The sequence below is a fragment of the Chroicocephalus ridibundus genome, chromosome 8, assembly GCF_963924245.1.
Source record: "Chroicocephalus ridibundus chromosome 8, bChrRid1.1, whole genome shotgun sequence".
In the NCBI taxonomy this organism is placed as follows: domain Eukaryota; kingdom Metazoa; phylum Chordata; class Aves; order Charadriiformes; family Laridae; genus Chroicocephalus; species Chroicocephalus ridibundus.
In genome coordinates, this window is record NC_086291.1 from 38,243,146 (window position 1) to 38,263,486 (window position 20,341).

The 20,341-nt window shown below is 50.9% G+C and overlaps 1 protein-coding gene across 1 annotated transcript in view; it reads left to right on the forward strand.

Moving 5' to 3' along the window:
* The first annotated feature begins 442 nt into the window (after positions 1 to 442).
* The window catches only part of RAB40C (RAB40C, member RAS oncogene family), a 39,452-nt gene continuing 19,553 nt past the window's right edge, over positions 443 to 20,341 (forward strand). The window contains exons 1-2 of the mRNA XM_063344303.1: positions 443 to 582; positions 816 to 1,112. Coding sequence (XP_063200373.1) covers positions 959 to 1,112 — 154 coding nt within the window. The 5' untranslated portion in view covers positions 443 to 582; positions 816 to 958. The remainder of the gene's footprint in view (positions 583 to 815; positions 1,113 to 20,341) is intronic.

Sequence of the window (20,341 nt, forward strand, 5' to 3'; positions counted from 1 at the left end):
CCCCACAGCTGGATGCCCACCCCACAGCTGGGTGCCCCCCCTGCCTGGGTGCCTTCCACACCTGGATGCCCCCCAACCTTGGATCACCCTCATAAATGGATGGTCCCCCACCTGTATGCTTCCCAATTCTGTGTGCTCCCCAACCCTGGATGTCACACACACACACATGGATTGCCCCCCCATCCTAAATGCCCCCCCTTCCCGGCCGCCCCCCGGCCTCTACGCCCTCCACCCGCCAGCCAGCCCCACGCCGGGCCCCTCCGCGCCTGCCCCAGACTCGCTGTCCCATCATGCTCCGCTCAGGCTCGTCCCGCGCCGCCGCGGCCGCCCCGCGCAAGGCACGCTGGGACCTGTAGTCCACTGCCGCCCCGCCCCGCAGCCGGGCGCGCCGGAGCGGGGCCAGCTTTGACGGACGCGCCGCTGAGCCTATGGGAGCGGCGGTGCCCGGCGGTGGAGTGGGCCCCGGCGCCGCCTCTCCCCCGGCCCGGTCGGGCGCTTCGCGGCGGCGCCAGGCGGAGGCTCGGCCCCGGCGGCGGCGGCGCGGCGCGGCGCGGCCTGGCCCAGCTCAGCTCCGGCCGCGAGGTGGGTGAGCCCGGCCTGGGGCGGGGCGGAGGCCCGGCGGGGCGGGGCGGGTCGGGTCGGGTCGGGGCCTGGCGGGGCTGCGGCGCATTGTGCGGGCGGGCGCCGGGGCTTTGTCAGCGGCGGGGGGCGCTGAGGAGCCGGTGGGGCCGGGCCGCTCTCCCTCCCCCCTCCCCCCTCCCCCCTCTCCCTCATCCTCCTCCTCCTCCCTCCCCCTCATCCTCCTCCCGCCGCAGGTCTTCGGCGCGTCCCTCGGCGGAAGATGGGAGGCGAGGCGGCTGGCCGGCTGTGAGCCCGGCGGTGGGTGTCCCCGCGGCGGGGCCGCAGCGCCCCCCTCCCCCTCAGGCCGGCGGAGGATGCGGGTCGGGCCCCACCGCCGATGAGAGGGAGGATGGGCACCCAGGGCAGCCCGGTGAAGAGCTACGATTACCTCCTGAAGTTCCTGCTGGTGGGGGACAGCGACGTGGGCAAGGGGGAGATCCTGGAGAGCCTGCAGGACGGGGCCTCTGAGTCCCCCTACGCCTACAGCAACGGTAAGGGGGACTCGGGGCGGGGGGGCAAGGCTTCCCGGTGCCTGTGCGGGAGGTAACTGCCCGTGGGGGCCAGCCTTGGGCGGGCAGGGCTTGTTCTGCCCTTTTTTTTTTTTTTTATTTTCATTAAGTGGAAGAGGAGTGCGTTTCTCTGCTGGCAGCAGAAAGGCCGTGGTTGTTCCCTAAAACCGCCGGGGTCTGACGGAGGGTTTGGGGTCCGTGCCCGCTTTCACCGTCACTGGATGCCCTGTGTCCCCCAGCCCAGCTGGACCTTCCCGAGCGGAGCGCTGCCCTGGCACCCTGCTCCTGGAGCTGAGCTGGCTTCCCGTGGCCCGGAGGAAGCGGGGGCTCTAACAAAAGAACAGGAGCCCGGTTTTCAGGCCTGAGCTGCTCTCGCTCAGTAGCTGGCTACTGTGGTTGGTCTGCCTCCTGCAAACATCAAGGTTTCTAATGGAGCCCATGACAGACCATTAACTACAGTGTCACAAGACCATAATTAAGAGCCAAGGAGCGGCACTATGCTATTTCCTGCATCCCCTCGCTGCAGTTAAAGCCTAACACGGCCTGGCGGGGTGCAGGTTCTGGGGTGGTTTTCAATATGTCATTCTTTTCCCCCCAGCCTCCATGCAAAATAACGTCCCCAAGGGCTCAGCAGAAGCAAGCCAGTTCAGCCCCTGCATCATTGCTGTAGCCAGGGCTGGGAGCAGATGGTGCTCGGTTTTGCCTGTAAGCAGGAGTCTGAGGGAATCGGGTGCTTCTCGATGCTCCGTGTTGATGCTAGCTGAATTTAGAGTGTAAAGGAGCGGCATGGCTCAGCTCCTGACTACGTCCTTGGTCCTCGGAACTACTACCAGTTTGGTAGGGGCTGATGCAAGCGGGCACCTGCTCCACAGAGATTTACAGGGAGGTGGTGACTCAGAAGTCAGGCTGCTTGTGAAGTGAGAGCAGCAAATTCTGGAACTAGAAGGTTGTGGTGTCATTCATCTCCCTGGGTGTCTGGCTGAGCTGGTGCGGTTTGCCTTCGAGGAGATGCTTGGCGCTTTTAAGCTTCCCTGAAGAGAGTTTGTGTCTCCAAAGAACCTGCCTCACCTGGGAGCTGCAGAGCTGCTCCTTGGGGTTAGTGTTTACTGAGCAGAAAGGGATGAGGAGTGTAATGGGGTGGTTGTTTTAAGTGAGGCGTTGAAGTTGGAATTGTGTTCTGATAGAAATGATTTTGACTGCTGTATTGAAGTAATAAGTATGCTGGCAAAGTGAGTGTGCGATGGGTTCTTTGACACATACATAAAAGCCAAAGAATGGTGACTTTGGCTGTCGCTGTAAAAGCTTTGTCTCTGTACCCACTATTTTATAACCAAAAAAAAACCAACATTTTTTTTCTGGAAAAAGAAATCTCAGTGAACTAATATTTTCAGAACCTTTCCTCATCTTCTGTGGGTAATTGAACTCATTCCTAATTAGAGAATTAGGTCACACACTGCTTTTTCACAGTAATATATGCTCTGATAGTCTTTGCTTCTGTTGCTTCTGTGAAGCTATGCGCCTTTTGGATAATCAGCTGGAATAGCTTTGAAATGTGAGTGAAGTTGATACTGCTGATATTCCTGACGGCCTTGGCAATCAAACTCCCTCCGTCTCCAGCGCGGGTGGCATGTGTGTACTGACAGGGCTCGCTTCTTCGCCAGCGGGCTTTCGCTCTGCCCTGACGGAGGCCGTCCCTGCCATGAAGACACGTAGATTTTGTGAACAGCTACTGCCTGGCCTCCTCTGGGACATGTGCCTGACGCTGTCCCAAAACTGCAAGGGTGGAGTGTTATCTAGAGGCCCTTTTTGTAAATCTTTTATTTCTAAGTGCGTTGTCCTTCTCCTCCTCCTCCTCCCCTCCCAGACCCCACATCCCAATTTGAAACTAGTGTTGTATCATCTACTGCTTGTTTGAGCTGCCCAGAAAACAGAACTTGCTGTTACCAGTGTGAAACCCAGTATGCTTTAGGTTGATCTTGTGACTGGGACGTCCCGTCTCCAGCTCAGATCCCTAACCTCTGGTGGGGAGGGAAGCAGTTGTGCCCTGTCTCATTGGGGTCTGCTGCTTTTATTGTGTTGGCCAATTACAACTGTTCTGACACAGGTTTTTTGAAACGCGCTGTGAAATGGATTGTCTTTTCAGCTCTGAGACGGCGTACCTTTAAAAGCGAAGCTCTGTATCTTTGCTGCTGCTCTTCTGTCGTACACCTGACCTCTAGAAAAGGGTTTGAGGGATCCCTCTTCTCTGTGGGCACCTGGGTGTTGGTATAGCGGGCAACCAAGAGACGAGCAAGCCCTCTTTCTATCAGCATAGCTATTGTGAGCTGTAAGCCGCAGGCGGCCTCTGTTTGCTTGCGTCCAGTGTCTGTCAGCCCTGGATGCAGCATGAGCTGTGTCTGTCTTAAAGCATCGTAGTTGTTTCTTCCCATCCTCGTTCAGGGTCCCTGAGCAGAAGCATCGCTTCTCGACACAGCCTTATAACTTGGCACCTCATACTGCATCAGGCACGTCTTAAAATTAGACACCGTGGTTCCTATTGTGTGTTTAGCAACATCCTTTATTTAAATTGCTGTTAGAAATTAATCTGGTGGTCATTACTCCCTAGATGCTGTTGGCCTTTGCGGTAAGAGGCGTGACTGATGCCCCTGACCGTTGCTGCACCCAAGCTGCAAAAGCACTGGATACAGAACTTCTGGTGACATAAAAATGGCATTTTGAGGGGTGATACGAGATCCAGTTGTCACCTGTGTGTTTCTTAGTAGGTTCATGCTGAAGTTCCGGAGTGTATCAGTCTCCAGGAGCATCAGGTGAAGCACTCCCTGTGCAAAGAACGGGTTTGTTTATGTCCTGTGGCTGGATATTGTCATCTCCCACCCCAGGAGGGTTTGTAACTGAGTTGGGCTTAGATTTTGCTTTCTCTTGGCCAGCTGCAAAAGGTCCTAAATTAAGCCATCTTACTAGTATCTTGGTGAAAATCTGGGCTTTTGGGAGAACATTATGGTTTGTTCTTCTGGGCTTTCCGTGTTGTCCTCCTTCCCAGCTTTCACCCACCCCACTCCCCAGATCTGCACTGGTGGAGGCAGAGTGCCATTCTCAGAGCCCCATTGCTACTCCTAACACCTGGAGGACCTCACCCAGGAACCGAAAATCCTGTCTTTCCCTGGAATGCCCTCTCCTCTATCACTCGTTCCTTCTCCCGAGCTACAAGGGAGGGCTGCTCTGGCCCTGGTGCTGTGAGCCGTGGTGGTAGGGCTGACTCAGAACAAAACTGTGTGCCTTACTCATGGATACAACTCAACTACACAGATCACTCATCCGTTCAGTGCTTAAATTGCCCACTTGGGGTCTATCCTTATCCTTCCCCAAATATTGAAGTGGGAGAGAAATGTGTCTGGTCGCAGGGTGGTTTTGGACAAGATGTGGTGGAGCTGCGTGTGAACGTAAGGGCGTTGTATGTGACCTGTGAAAGGAAAACAAGGCTGTTCCTCACCTGAAGGAGCCAGGGGCTTTATCACTACTGTGTCATACATCACTCTCTAATATCTAGTTATTCATGTGCTTGTGCTGAAATGATCTCACCTAGCTGGTTTGTTGGCTTGCTGCAGAAGCCAGGGCTGTATCAACAGCAGGTGAGTCAGGGGAGGGCTCCTTGCATGGGTGCCATCACTGCCAGGTGAGATGGTGCCCCGTGTGCGCCAGAAATAGGGCTGGGGCAGGTCTTGCCATGCAGACGTGAACGTGGTGTGCTCCATTCTCGCGTGATGGAGGGCTTTTTCTGCGGCAGGGCATTCCCCCTCACCTGCTGCTGTTCCCATAGGAAAGGAAAAACGCGTGTTAGGGAAAGAGTAGAGCGTGTTTCTGAGCAGATGGCTTTGATTGGAAGGGAGATGGATTTTTTTTTTTAATTTTTTTTTTCCCCCTGTCCTCAGCTTGTATTAAGCAAGTGATGATGAGGAAGCCTCATGTCCGCACTCTGATCTCTTTTCAAAGAGCAGGTGAAAGCTGAACTGAAAGCGTTGCCCTGCTGCAGGGATGGTGCTGGGATAAGCCCTAATGCAGTGAGTCCCAGTGCCTTGTTTCTACCCCATCCCTTAGCTGAGGCTTAGAGCCTTTATTTGAGTGTCTTGCTTAGGTGCTCTGTTACCCCATTGCTATCCAAAGACCCAAGGAAATTTTAGGAAAAAGGCAACTTAAGTGCTCAGCTGCAATAGCTACCGATAGGTTTTATGGTTCAGATGAAAACTGGATCTTTCCTGAGAGCTCTTCCCCCGTAGCAGAAGTCCAAGGAACTCAGCTTTTGGGCAGGGAGGTTAGCCCTCCGCAGCTTGGTGTCTGTGCAGGGAGCAAGGTCTGGGGCAATGTAGCTCTGTGCCCTTTCCCTGGCCGGGGGGGAAGAGTGACCACTGGTCAGGACCCCCCCAGGCAGTGTTGTTTGCCCGGGGACCTCACCACTGCTGATTAATTACCAGGCTGTTTATTTGAGTGACCTGCATCTTTAGATGTCTTTTCCCTCTGGTTGTTTTTGTGCAGCTGTCTAAATTTGGAAGTCCCTAAGCTGTCCCTTTCAAGGCTTTCTCTACAGCAATTACTCCCCTTAGTCACCAGCATGAATCTAGAAACATCCCCTGTAAAACTGCTCTGCTTTGCTGCATGGCAGCCTTCAAGTTAGTTACTTGCCAACCAGGAGATGACCTGTACCACAACCAGTGTACGCAGGGGTGGATTTCCTCATCTTCCGTGCGACATGGAGGGCATGTGAGGGGATGCTCCTCGATGCATCTGCTCCTTGCCTGTCACTTTTCCAGGACTGACTGGGGAGATGGTCTCTTGCGTCTCATCCGCAGCCTGTGTTTTTGCTGCCATGTTTGGCTGGAGGTCCTGCCACACAGCTGCAAAGTTTGCCATCACTTATTTGCTTTTTGCCTAAACAAAGCCTGCAGCCGAGCAGTTCTGCTTGAAACTTCTGCAGCTTCTGCAAGGACAGGACCTCTGTCAATGCCTGACAGCATCTAACCTTCCCTTCTTGAGCACACAAGAACCAGTTGCTGGGTGTACCTGCGTGCAGTAAAACCTCAGGCGGGCACAGCACCAATGTGGTGGCACCTTCTGGGCATAGCCACGAGAGCTACAGATGTTGAGCAGGGGCTTGAGATTGCAGCTGAGTGCTCATCCCGGTCTTGCTGCAGTGTGTCAGGGCTCTCTTTGGCATCAGCGGGAGGGAAGCCTTGATCCTGGTGCTGCTTCCCTGCTTCTGCCTCCTGCTCCTCCTCTTCCTCACCTGGCCGGTTTCCTGCTGCCTTCCAGAGCAGCGTTGTCCCTGTCAGTGGTAGACCGGAGCCGTCCGGTTCGGGTGGCCTGCTGTTCTGGATGCTGCATGCCACTGGAAACTGCTGTTTGTTTGCTGGCATGACTGTATTAATTGGAATAATGTTTTTATTTTGAGGTTTTAGCGCTCTGATGTGAGGGGGATTGAGGCAAAACCTTCTAAGCGCAGCCTTGCCATCGTGTCCTGTAGTGGCCGCAGAATTGTTCTGTGGGGAATGCTTCAGCTGGACCCTACCGGGCATTCTGCTAGAAATCTCTTTCAGTGGCTTGCAGAGTGGAGAGTGGTTGTTGCAGCAATTCCCCCTGTCTGCCAGCACTTGCATCAGTGTCCTTCAGGGACGTTCACTTCCCTGTCATTGGGGACGCAAAACTGATCTCAATTGGACCAGGCTTTGGCTGAGGAACAACTCCGGTATCTCGTATTTCTCCAGCCTTTGCTACTTATCTTTTGTGCAAAAAATATTTCCAAACATACAGTGTTGCACCTCCCTCTCTCCTTGATGTGGGGCTAATGAGCTGTGGCTTAAACTTAAAATGAAACCAACCCCAAAACATAGCAAACAAACAAACAAAAAAAAACCCTTGAAAACAAAAACCAAACCCCAAACTGAGTGCCTGGCAGGTTTTGATATCTTCAGCTGTCTTTCAAGTCAGGATTAAGGATGCATAGCACTGCAGGAGGGTTGTTTCAGGGGGGGTTTGGTTTTGTTGTGTTTTTCTAAAGCTGGGGAGTTATTCTGCAAAGTTCTCGATTGCACTGAGCAGTTCCCGCCACCTGTAATCCCCCTAGATAAAAGCTTTGCTTTTACATGGCTGTGAATACATTTCTGACCCTTAAGCGCACAAAGGTGATGCGAACAGAGCAGTGTAAATCTGAAAGGGGTGGAATGTTCGTCTAATAACCGGGATTAAAAGTTTCTCTGTATTTTTTGCTCTCTCCAGATCCCGTGATGGCATTGTCCGCTTCTGTTGGTGTGCGGGGTTTTTTTGTTTTGTTGTTTTGGTATATAAGCCGCATAGGAAAGCCCATGGAAGATGTCTCCTCCTCCTCCACTCCATCTCCTTCAGCTTTTGTTTCCAGCTGTCCCTGGCATGTTTTCCTCCGGTGGCCTCCCTCTCTCAGAAGAGCAGAGCATCTTTCCCTTGCACTTGAAAATAGCTACGCTGCGAGCTTAGCTTTCGGAGCGGAGGTTTTATAACCTTGCTTTCTAAAATCACATTTTCTTCCCCTTTACCCCTCGCCTTCCGCCGGCAGCCCAGGCTCAGCCGAAAGGAGCGGTGATACAGCAGCATTATGTCACACCGGTTTCTATTTGATTGCAGGCAGAGGAGGAGGAAGGGAGCTCCAATGTGAAAACCTTCGTCTCTATTTTGCTAAACACTTTGCTGTGAGTTGGGACTCATCTGAAAGGGAAATTTCCCTGGGGCGGAGACAATCGTGGCTCAGGGCCCCCCATCAAAGAGCTCTCTGGTTGTTTCTGCAAAAGTTGTAGTAATAGTACGGTTGCAACATCAGCTCAGAGATTGTTTGTTCCTATAGGGCTTCTGTTTGCTGAGAGCTTTTTTTACATAGCCATAGCTTTTTAGATTTTCTTCCTCTTTTCTACCTCCTCTGTATCTCATTTCCATCACCCCATTGGGAAACTAGACAATATTATATCATTTTAAAACTTTGACACCTGCTCTCCTATAAATGTAACCCTGAAGTGATTAGTGGCCTGTATGTGCTGTGCAGTGCTGCAGCCATTTCAATATCAGGCATTGAATTGGGACAAAAATCCTCATCCAATTCAAAATATTTGCTAATTAAACAGTCAGTGGTTAAGGAGGAGACAGGCAGAAGGGGACACTGAAAGGCTGTACCTAACTGGCAGTTTAATAGAAAGTGCTATGCATCTCTGGAATAATCTCCTAAAGAAAATGCAGATTTTTAAAAAATTTCTTTTTAGAGGTGCCATTTTACCTTATTTTTCAGCCCAGCTTCTGAGTTCCCAGGCCTGTTTGGGGGTTCTGTCGTACCACTTTCCTGTCTTTGCAAATGATTGCTCTCTGGACACCCTCCCGGTCATGTACCCAGAAATCACCCTGTCTTCTGTTTCCTTCTGTGCCAGTTTTAGCAGCAGCAGGCTGGGGGCCAAGTGGACAGGAGACCTAACTAGATTTAAAAAAAAACCCAAAGAAACAAAACCAAAAAAGTCCACTATTTGCCTGTCCTGTTTACTTAACCTGAAATCATCTCTTGTCCCAAGAGCTGCTATTTTTCTTATGTTGCCAAACTGCTTAAGTAACTTGATGGTAAAACCTGTACGGGACATGGTGCTGTGAAATACCTCCTTAGGTTGAGACGTGCTCATGTCCTTGTAGGTGTCATCTGTATTGCAAGGTTAAAATTCAAGGCTTTTTTTTTCTATTTTAAAAAGGCAAAATGCTGGCTTTCTCCTGGTAGCAGCAAAAATTGTGCTTCAGAGTTGCTGCTGGAGTAGCTGGGGCGAGATCTTTGTCCTGCAACAGCTGTAGGTGAGGAGGAGGAGAGGACTTCTGAGGCTCCAACTTGGGCTGAGAACGGAAAGGTTGAAAACACGATTTTGGGCTGTTGAGAGCTGCTGTGGAGCCGCTGCGAGGCGACAGGCTTCGTATGGGCGGGTAGAGGGGTGCCTGCTCTGCTGGCAGGGCCAGCTGGTCCTTCATGGGCCAGGAGTGCCCGGGCTGAGCGCACACAGCAATGAGTTGTAGATCGGGTCCCTGGAGATTTTTTTGTTATCGCTGGAAACGGCACACTGAAAGGTGAAAGCAGTGTTAGTGGCCATCCTGATGCTTCCGGCGTGGGGCACGTGATGCAGCAAGACCAGATTCAGGTGGCAATGAAATTCATGGTGAGTGGTCTCTCTGTCACTGCTGCGGGAGCTTTGTAAGTCCCGTGCTTGGCAGGCACGTGGTGCTTTGCCCCTCTATGCCCAGCTGAAATGCTGTACCCTTCTTTTTGGGTGTACAGCGTCAGTCTGGAGACAGATCCATTGTTACTGGCTGCCTCTGTGTTGCAGTGTGACCCTTGAAATGGCAAAACCTGGAGATGCCAACTGGCGTTGAGCCGTGGGGTGTGGATGGCAGTGGGGCTGCGGGTGGGCGTCCCACCGATCAGAGACTGCTGCTGTGTGCATCCGGAGGCTCTGCAGGATCCCCAAGTAGGACTGCAGCCGTACGCAAGGGCCCGGCGTGCACCAGGACTAGGCTTCCCACACACAGTGGTGTGTGCCTCAGCCCAGTGGTGATGCCACCAAGGTCTGATGCTGACAATTAATGAGAAGCTCAACATTCACTGGCAACATGCACTGGCAGCCCAGAACCCCCCCACAGCCTGGGCTGCATCCCCAGCAGTGTGGGCAGCAGGGCGAGGGGGGGGATTCTGCCCCTCTGCTCCGCTCTGTGAGACCCCCCTGCAGTGCTGCCTCCAGCTCTGGGGCACCAACAGCAGAAGGACACGGAGCTGTTGGAGTGGGGCCAGAGGAGGCCCCGGAGATGCTGGGAGGGCTGGAGCCCCTCTGCTGGTGAGGACAGGCTGAGAGAGCTGGGGGGAACCAGCCTGGAGAAGAGAAGGCTCCGGGGAGACCTTGGAGCCCCTTCCAGTCCCTAAAGGGGCTCCAGGAAAGCTGGGGAGGGACTCTGGATCAGGGAGGGCAGCCACGGGACGAGGGGGAATGGTTTTAAACTGGAAGAGGGGAGATTTAAATCGGATATCAAGAAGAAATTGTTTGCTGTGAGGGTGGTGAGCCCCTGGCCCAGATTGCCCAGAGAAGCTGTGGCTGCCCCATCCCTGGAGGTGTTCAAGGCCAGGTTGGAGGGGGCTTGGAGTAACCTGGTCTGGCGGGAGGTGTCCCTGCCCAGGGCAGGGGGTGGCACTGGGTGGGCTTTAGGATCCCTTCCAACCCAAACCATTCTGTGATTCTGTGAATTCCTACATATTAACCTGCATCTTGTTCAGAAGCATAAATATGGATGGTTCACCTCGGCAAGGCCAAGATATTGAAGGGATTTTGGACAAATAATTGGATTTTTTTGAGGGTTGGGTTTTTTTTTTCTCTGTCTCCAAGTGTGTCTTGGTTTTTATATGGTAATCCAGCAACAATGGAGTTTGTTATGGTGCCCTGTGATTTTCCTCATAGGCTGTCTTTGTTTCTGCATGCAGCTGTATAGTTTTTATGGAGAACTGAACTGCAAAGCATGAAGAAACTCTTTTGTTTGGTGTTGCTTCTGTGCATAAAATCATTCTTGATTTTCTTCTAAAGCACAAATCCACTTAACATCCCCAATTCTGGACTGACTTTTGACTGTTTCTGTGGCTTCCCGGGTGTCCAGTGAAATTGTTCGAGCTTTAGGAACAGATTTGCTTCTGGCTTCAAGTGCTGTTTTCAGATGCTGTCGTCATCCTTAACTGAGCCCAGAACAGAATTCCTCTGTGTGAGGACCACGTAGCTGCTGAAATGCTGCTGGGGTGCAGAGCAGGCAGTGGGCAAGTGAAGTCTTCTGCAAATCTGGGCTTCCTAGAGGTCTCCAAATTAGTGTGTTGCTTTCGGCTGGTTACAAAACCAAACAAGCAATTATTTGTCCAAGATCCCCACCTACGAGCCCTCAGCTGTGGGTGAAGATGCCTGGGAACAACCTGATGCAAGCAGCCTTTTTGTGAAAGGCTTCCAGAAAGCACTCTCAGCTGACATGAGGCAGACGTGAGTGGAAGATGGAGTATGTTTTTTTTGGGAGAAAAATCTACAAATTTGGGTACCTTCAAATAACCAAAAGGCATTTGTTTTCCCTCTGTTTCTGCCTGTGTCTTCACGAGGTGCTTGGCAGGCTGTTGGAGGTATCACGCAGAGCTGGAGTTGGCAGGAGCTGGTGGGACGTGCTGAGCTTCGCTTGGGGAGGTGGGTTCCTGGCCCCGCACGTGGGGCTGAACCCCTCGGCTCAAGGCAGCTCAGACTCATCCGATAATAATCTGAAGCTCCTCGGTACCTCCCATCAAGTTGTGCAGCACGAGTGGATTTTGTGTTTGATGAGCAGGAGATGATGAAGGCTGGAGCACATGGCTGACGTCTACGCCTGTCCCCGGGCCAGCACCGTGCGGCAGCAGCACTGGTCTCCTGCATGCTCAGCAAGAACCGAGGCCTCTTGTCCCTGTTCCTAAGGTTCAGCTACAGCACGGAGGGAAAAGCATGTGATTTCTCATCCTCGGCTCCAGCTCTGCAGGCAGGAGCCGGGGGTGTTTTGTGGCGATGCTGTTCAGGAACTTTTAATCACCCTCAAAACAAAGAAGTTACACCACCGAGGTAAATGCTAACACCAAAAGACATGGACCTGCCGTGAATCCACCTTTGATTTAAAGCATCTGTTTTGTTGACCCCTGTAGTTGATGGAGATAATTTGTTGTTTGTCTATCTGAAGAGTAGGTAATTGAATGCATGACTCAAACTGATGAGCTCATGTGTTGTTTGGAAGGGATTTTTTCCGTGGCTTACAGCTCTGAGCTGACTCGCTAAATTGCTGCCGTTAATGTGCTGTTGTACACACTTTTTAAGGTCGGGTGACTTCACCAGTTGTTATTTGAATAGCTTGAATTCACTTTTTTCATCAGCTAGTGTTTATGTGCTCCTACCGCGTTTTTTATGAGCGATTTAGTATCACTTACAGATGATGGAGAAAATAACTATTCCTCTAATAGGAGCTGCAGTGGAAGGTAACGCATTAATAGCGTCTTCTATGTACAGATGCTTCTGCCTGTTCTTTAAATTACGTGAATGGGAGGATCTTGATACCTGCGTCTTTGGTGCCTGCGTTGGTTGGGTGCTGACCCCAGCAGCTGCCTCCTGCCGAGGAACGGCTTTGGGTGTTGCACTAGTACATTTTTCGTTGCAAAACCTGTTTGCTTTGAACGTGCATTCAACAGCTGGCGGCTCCTGGCCGGCTGTAAATTCCATCCCCATCTGCCTCGTTTGACTGGAAATGAATCTCTGTCAACTGTTGCCCACAAGTGAACAATTCTGATATGAGTCTTCAGGCCTGGCTGCCCTTTTACTCACAGGCTGGTGAAGGCATAAAAAAAAACCCCAAAATCAGGCATTTTGAACTGCACTCATAATGCATCCTGGCTTCGTATTCCACTTCGTGGAGCACCTTGGCTGCTGGACTCGGGAGCTGTAGGTTGACATTTGATCACCATCTCACCAGAAACTGTTTGGCTTGGTTTGAGCAACACAGGGTTAACTTCTCTCCTAATGCTTGGGAAAACTGCACTTTTAGAAGACTCTAGTGTCTGAATTTGTGAAAATATTTCCTTTATAGCCAGCTCTGATCTGTGGGATTCAAGGTCTCAGTGTTTTCAAGCCTTATCAGGTGCAGGGATGAGGAGGAGCGAGACCCAGGCACTTGACCCAGGCTGGCCAACAGGATTATTTCATACCATGAATGTCACATTCAATATAAATTAGAAAGTTTGCTGAGGGGTTCTCTCTCTCTCTCCCTTGGTGGCTGTGATTCTGAGGACTCCTTGCGCCGGTGCCGAAACCCTGAGCCCTTCCCTTCCTCCTGAATCCACAGTGCTTGCAGGGTCCCACATTGGCTGTCCCTGGCTGGGAGTGCACGGCTTCTGCTGATGGAATGGGCTGAGTATAATTCTTGTATATCTTATATTAGTATCAGGATCAATACTGGTTCTTTAGTATTGTTAATTATTTAGTCTTATCCTATAAAATCTATTTATATTTCAACCCTCGTGTTTCCTTGTTTTCCCTGATTCCCCTTCCCAGGTGGGGAGGGGTCATCAGGTAGTAGGTATTGTCTAAACAACAATAAATTGTTATGGGTTTTTCGAACCGTAACACCATTCTTAAACTAAAAGGTGTGGGATATGGGATGCAATGAGAGGGAGCATGTGAACACGGCGATGGGGGGTAATAACTGTTCTCTTCTTGTGGAATACGGTTCAGCCGGAAAATGAGTCCCAGGAGGGCAGTGCCCACTTTGGTCTGAGTTTGTGGAGTTGCCGGTGAGTTTGTTTGGCGCTGGCTGTGTTGCAGGAACGTGCTGTGGAGCTCTGCGGGAGTAGCTCTGTCCCCCTTGGCCCTGTATATAGCTCCCAGTACCCCACCAAGGCCGGGCACTGGAGAGGGCTGCTGCTGGGAACATGGCTGTGGGTAACACCGTGTGGATGGGGGTGGTATTTCACCCTGACATACCCTGATACGGGCGGGTCTTGGTTCGCGCGGCATTGCGAGGTGCTGCGCTCGTGTCCCTGCTGTCCAAATTCCTGCTGTCGGCCCCACAGGTGAGTGTGGTTTGGTTATGGGGGTGGGCTGTGGGGTTTTGCCTTGGGTTTGGGGTGGGAGTTTTTTGCATGCTGAGGCCTGGAAATGGGAATGATGCTCCTCTGCTGGAGCTGGTCTGCTGTCGTGTCCCAGCGCAGACCTGGAGCTACTGCACCCACTTTTTGGCCTCAATTTTGTCACCTCCCTGCACTTCTCTTCCCTCACTTCTTTTCTTTGGCTTGTTGGTGAGGACGGGACTTGGCTGGATGTTGCTGCTTCTGCCTTTTCTCCGCGCTCAGCAGGGATGGGGCATCCCCACTCTTTTGTTCTTGGGGAAACTGTGGCACTCCAGCCCCTTAGGCTCTCAGCTGTTAGATGTGGGGTGGTGCTGCTGCCCCGTAGGAAACAATTCTTCCTTTTCATCGTTAACTTGCCCCTCTGAGAACATTGCCTAGGGTCAGTTTGTCGGCCGGTGCCGCTGCTGGCCGCTCTCCCCACGTGTGTGGCCCGTCACAGCCACTCTGGCTTTGCCAAGGAGCTGGGCAGCCTTGCGTGGTGCCTGCATACCCAGGGCAAGGCTTTCCAGTTTAAAACCCAGCCGTGCCAGTCATGGCTTAGGAAGGTCTAGAGCCCTAGGGAGGTCTAGGGCATCTGTGGCGCCCAGGGACTTGGTAGAATAAACAGTCATCTTTGGGTACTGCTCGGTTGTTGCTGGCATTTGGGATAAATTAATTTCTGCGCTAAGGGCTTGCGGCTAAACTAGAGCACAGAAGGGCTCCAGTTCTGAGGTCTGTTGTACAGGCAGAGGTGCAGTCACTGTACTGGGTTTTGCACAGATTAATTGATTGGGTTTTCCTCTTTTAGTCCAGCTGGAAGGTTTGCACAAGGCCTTTGGAGGGAGAGGCAGGGACCTTTCAGCAGCTTGCGTCTTGTGCGCACACAAGTAAACTGACTGCTTGCTTACGTGATTAAAAACCTTCCCTGCACATCCCCAAAGATGTGTCAAGGGACCGTGACAGGCTGGGGAGCCTGAGTGATACCCAGCCAGGCTCTGCCAGCCCCACAAGAGGGTCTCAGAGGAGGGGACGCCCTGGCCAGTAAGGGACCACCAGGGAGGGGACTGAGCTCTTGTGCGTAGTTTAAGTTCTCTCAATTCACAGTTGACTGTGATGTTCTTGCTGGCATCCACAGCGTTGTCTGAACTGGTGATAAAGGTTTAAAACTAAATTTACCCACCTCTGCTTAGCCATGAGTCTCGGAGTCCTTGCTGCTGAGAGGCTTCACTGGAAATTCATTCTTAATGTTTTCCTGTTGCAAAAGGGAAGAAAAAAATTATTTGCAACGCATTGACCCATTCTAATGTGTCTAATGATTACCACAACACTTGGATTACATATTCTTCGCAATTTGTCAGTGAAGTCGGTCACACTGGTGGGGAGGTATTCTCAGGGCTGCCCCAAGAGAAATAGAGTTTGCTTCATCCTCCTGACGGTGTTTGCCTGTTTTATAATCACAGCATGCCTTTACATTTATCAGTTATGGATTTGCCAGCTGCTGGCGGAGACCTGCATCGCCTTCTCCCCAGGATCCTCTTGAATGCCATGCAGTGCGGCCAGCCTTTCAGAGCTGGTTACTCAACTTCACGGCAAAATCTCAGCAAGTTAAATATTTGACGTGTATTCTCTATTTTCTTATTCCAGCCCTGTGCTCTCCTCTCCTTCCCAGCAGTCGCTGGTCCATGTGGCATTAAATCTGCAAGCCTTTAAGAAGATCTTTTAAGAAGTCCTAGACTTTTTTCTGGACTTGGCAGAGATGATGACCTGTAGGAAAACAGAAGAGTCTGGGGGTGGTCTGGGGGAAAATCCAGCATTTTCAGTTAGACAATTGTGGCGTGGTGGCTTTGGCCGTACTAATGACAGTCACAAATGAAAGTCTGTCACCAGGCTTGCTGGGTGATATGCTGCAGTGGTGCGATGGGTGTTTCTGGTGGCTTGTGAGCCAGCGTTAAAATTTCCTAGTAAAGCAGAGCGTTTCTCTAGGGCTGCTGGCACATCTCGCTTATCAGCCCTTCTCTTGGGACTCAGATGCCATCGTTATTGGAAGAGCTGCAGAATGGAGCCACTTTGGCTTAATTATGTCTACAGATGAAATAACAGTCTGACAAAAAGCAGCGTTAGTCAGATAAGTAATAAAAGTCTCCTCAATTTATCTTATTTTCCTATTTATATAATGCATTGAGTGAAGGAATGACCTTGGCTCATCATCATTGTACACCTCAGGTTTTGCCTATTGACCTTATGTATCACTTTGCAAATGGGTTGATTGACTTCTTTTGAATTATAAATAAATGAAACTCAGTTGAATTTAATGTAAAAAAAAAAAAGCGGAGGTGGCATTATATAGTGCACATCTGTAAGCTGGGGGAACTGATTCTATTTTTAATGAGGTCCAAATAGTGTGCTCTGGTTTTTGTTGTGGGTGGACTAACAGAAAGTGAGGTGGTGGATTCCGAGCTCCCACAAGCAGAAAACAATCCATTTAAGAAATGAGGTGGCAAAAGCATATTTAGCCAGTCTGATTCACGCAAACTGTAAATGACTTTGAGTGATAAGTAGGGTGTCTCTTGGAAGGAAAGCAAGCTTGTCTTAAAATTGTATCAATGTTTAACTTGAGTGCGTTGATTTTTTTTTTATTATTATTTTTATTTTCCCTTGGGTAAGAGATTTTTGAGCATCACCTGGAATGTCTTCTGCCACAGATTTGTGGATGAATTATGTTCTTCTTAGAGACGCTGCAGATGCAAACTGGAGATGTTTACATCTCCTCAAAGGCCCAGCCTTCAAGGAAGGTCGCAAGAAAACCTGCTGATGGCTTGCTTTAACACGGGGCGAGTCCCTTCATCCCTCTGTCACAGAGCGATTCCTGGTTGTACCTTTTTGATATTTGTATGTGTACGGTGAAGCTGTTGGTTGGATCATTGAAGCATCTCTGCAGGAGGACGCTTGATTTGGACCAATGACCTAAAATGCTGCATTGGCCCCAGCATCACGCTGAGAGCTGGAACCACTCGCTCCAGCACCAAGTGAGGATCACCTTGGAAAGCTGGAGGAGGAAAAAAGCACATGCTGCTCTTGCTGCTGTGAGGTTTTGCTCAATCTGCCTTTTTTTAAGGGGACCAGCCCTTCTGGTCCCCTGCCCAGGCGTTAGGGCAGAGTCAGCTTGAGAGTCTGCAACTGCAAAATCGTCTCCTTTTCTCTAAAACAAAGACCTACACAAAGCCAAGAGGCTGCTGGGCTTACAGGAGTAAATATTTATAGAGCTTTGTGCACTTGAGCTATTTAAAGCAATTTTCCTGAGATATTAATCTGTTTAAAGGGAGAGCCCAAGAGTAGCATGAAATACGTATCTCCATTGTCTTTCTAGCTTTCCCAGTGTGACTTCCAGTTCCAGGTACCTGCTGCCTCCTCCACTGTGTTTTCAATGTCTTGCGGAGCTGGGGGTTGCCTTTCTCAGAGCCCTCAATTCACAAGGGGAAGGGGGACTGACAGCCTCATACAAAGTAGAACCAAGCACTGGAAGAAAATTGTCATTTCTCTTGGAGGGGTTTTACTTTTCCTTGTCACATCAGGTGTAATCTTTTGGGTGAAAGTTTTAATTAAGGTTGGATGTAGGGTTTTTCAGGTCATATTGATGCAAAAACGTGCTGGGCTCTGCATGAGTAATTTGGAAGAGATCAGAGTTTCCTATAACACATCCTGACTATTCCCATGGGAAAATGGCTTGCTTTCTTAGGTTTTCCTTATTACCAATTGGCAGATGAAATAAAGGTTTGGAATTCCCTGGAGCCTTGCCCAGGAGCATGAAACCTGGCTCTGCAGCAGGGAGTCGGGTGTCTGACACCAGGCTTGGTGACAGCAGATCACTCTGCAGAGCACCTGGTGCCAGGTCGGCTGGAGAAGTGGGGTTGGGATGGCGTCAGCGTAAGTGTGAGTCTAAAGCAGGACTGGAAAAATAGCAGAGGAGTCGCCCTGAATGCTAAATTAAGAGAGCAGCCCAGACTTGTTTTCCCAGCCTCATTCGTTTTCTTGCGTCATGCTAGAGATTGGTCAAGAAAGAGATCTGTTGATATAAAATAAGCTTTAAACAAGGCTGTTCTCTCTTCCCCCAGTGCCGAGGACCCTGAAGGCCAGGCAGGGTTGCAGAGGCAGATGTGTCCGTGGCAGATGTGTCCGTGTCGGCTGGTTTGCTGGTGCTGCAGGAGCCCGGCGTGGGGTTTGTCGCACCCTGTCACCCAAGCCCAACGTGGGGTTCATCGGATCACATCCCTTCCAGGGCATCAAAGCACGTTCTGGAGCAGAATAAATGTCAAGTCTCAAAATGAGCTGTACTTGGCTGTGAGCAGAGTTGATGCTCAGGTGGGGGAAACCCTGGCAACTACAGAAATTAAATTTTAAAAACTTCCCTTGCCCTATTGGTGTCCGAGCTGCCTGAAGTGACGAGGCAGAGGAGCAGCCCTGGGGTGGCACGGCCACAGCAGGCTCTGCCACCGGCTGTCGCACTGCCAGCAGCCTCTGTGCAATGGTGGCATCTAGTGGCTGCTGTGGCCCTCTGTCCCCAGGCCCCTGGGACAAGGGGGAATCCAGGGCTGAGCCAGAGCTGTAGGCTGGGCCATGGAAAGCCAGCTGGGCGGCTCGGCTTCTTTGTCAGCTGTGAAGGGGGAGTGTGTATTTGGTACAGCTTGGGAAACTGCGGGGTGTTAAGCGGGACCGAAATAGTAAGGTACCAGCTGTGAGGTGGCCAGTACTGGTGTTAGCCGCTGTGGCAAGTCCCCCCATTTTAAGGGCATCTGTGGTCAATGTAAGTTTTCTAGCAGCAGTGAACCATGGCCGTATGATGTTGTGTGCAAGCTTTAAAGGGAGTCCTCTTGAGCTGTCCTGATGGGCCAAGTGTTTATAGAAGATGGGAAGCTGGAATTTTTTCCAAAATGTTGCAATTGTGCAGTTTTTGTCCTTGTCAGTGAGCTTGTAGGTGGAGTTCTTGCTCAAATACCTTTTGTAAATTTAGCCCCTAGTCCTAATTTGGGCATGTGCAAGTTAAAAAGTGCAACCCTTTGCTCCAACCTGTATTTCCAGATACTGCCTGAATGCTGACTGTAGCCTAGATTAAAAAGTCGAAACAGGTCTGCTTTTAACTCGAGTGTATATGAATTCCTCAGGGCAGTTTCGTGGGAGTACCGCAGGGGTGTAATGCTCAGAAAGGCCTTTACCCTTCGCCTCCAGCTCTCTGATGCAAAGGAGAGAAGTTCTGCACGAAGTTCCGGACTGCCCAGAGGCCAGGCAGCAAATCCAGTTGACCGGCAGTTGTCTGAAAACATGAAGAGATAGATTTGGCACTTTCCTTTCTCTGTGCTTTTGCGTTCGGCATTTGATGTCAAGTGTGGTGGGCAGGAGGTGCCTGGTCTCCCAGAACCCAGGATGGAGCATCCTGGTGAGCTCTCTGAATTTCCCGCAGAAGTGATGGGCTGCCTGTCCCCTGGGAAGGGACATCTGCAGGGGCGAGGACAACCGTGCACCTTCTGCTTCCCTCTCTCCACCTTGCGTACCTTCTCTTCCAACTGTAGACATCACTGTGGAGGATGTGAAGGACGTCTGCCTTGCCTCCTTATGTTCCCTGAGCATCTTTGGAGTGAGGAGCAGTTGCAGCAGGAGCTTGGGCAGTTTTCCAGTGCTGCTTTCTGCCAAGTTGCCCGCTTTGGTCATGGCTGTATTGTTCTGCCCAAAGACCGGCATTGCTCTGATTTAAAGTCTGTGGTGTCGTTTCAGATGGGCATGGAGGGAATGGGTATTTAAAACATTGCTCTGGTGACCAAGTCATGTATGTTTGTGACGGGCAACTTGTGTTCCCCCTGCTGGGGATATGGGCTGGGCAGTTCGTGAGTGTTGAGCCTAACAAAGGCATTTGTGGGTTTGTGTGTTTGGCGTTCCCATCAATGAGTTTTCTGCCAAGCTGAACCTTTCTGACTTAAAAACTGGTAGTCAAGTGATTCATTTCACCTCAACGGTGGCATTTTTGGAAGCACATGGCCTCTGTGCCCTGAAGAGAGTCTTTATTCCCCCTCCTTGGTGCTTTCATGCAACTGCTCCATCCATTGGCCTGGGCACAGAGGGTGTTGAGGACGTAGTGCTTGCGGGGAGGTCTTGTGCCTAACGAGAAATGGGGCAGTTCTGCATGGAGCGGAGTCTCTGGGGATTTTACATCTGAAACAGAGCAGTGGGCTTAATTAGCCTCTTCCCTAACAGCCCATCAGCCTGTGCCAGGAATGATCTTGGCTCAGGAGATGGAGGGGGAGATGTCTGGATGCTCCCTCCTGGCTTGCTCCCACTACTGCTTGCCTTCCCTGGGGACGAGGGAGATTTATATCCGCCTGAAAATAAATACAGATCATTCACTTGCCTCTGGAGGAAGATAAAATGTAAACCATCTATTTTCTGTGATAAAGCACTGGAAATAGTTGGAATTTAAGATAATTATCTTTATTGCTTTTTATAGCACCCTGTGAAGGCTGAAATCTAATTTGTTTGTCACTAACAGGGA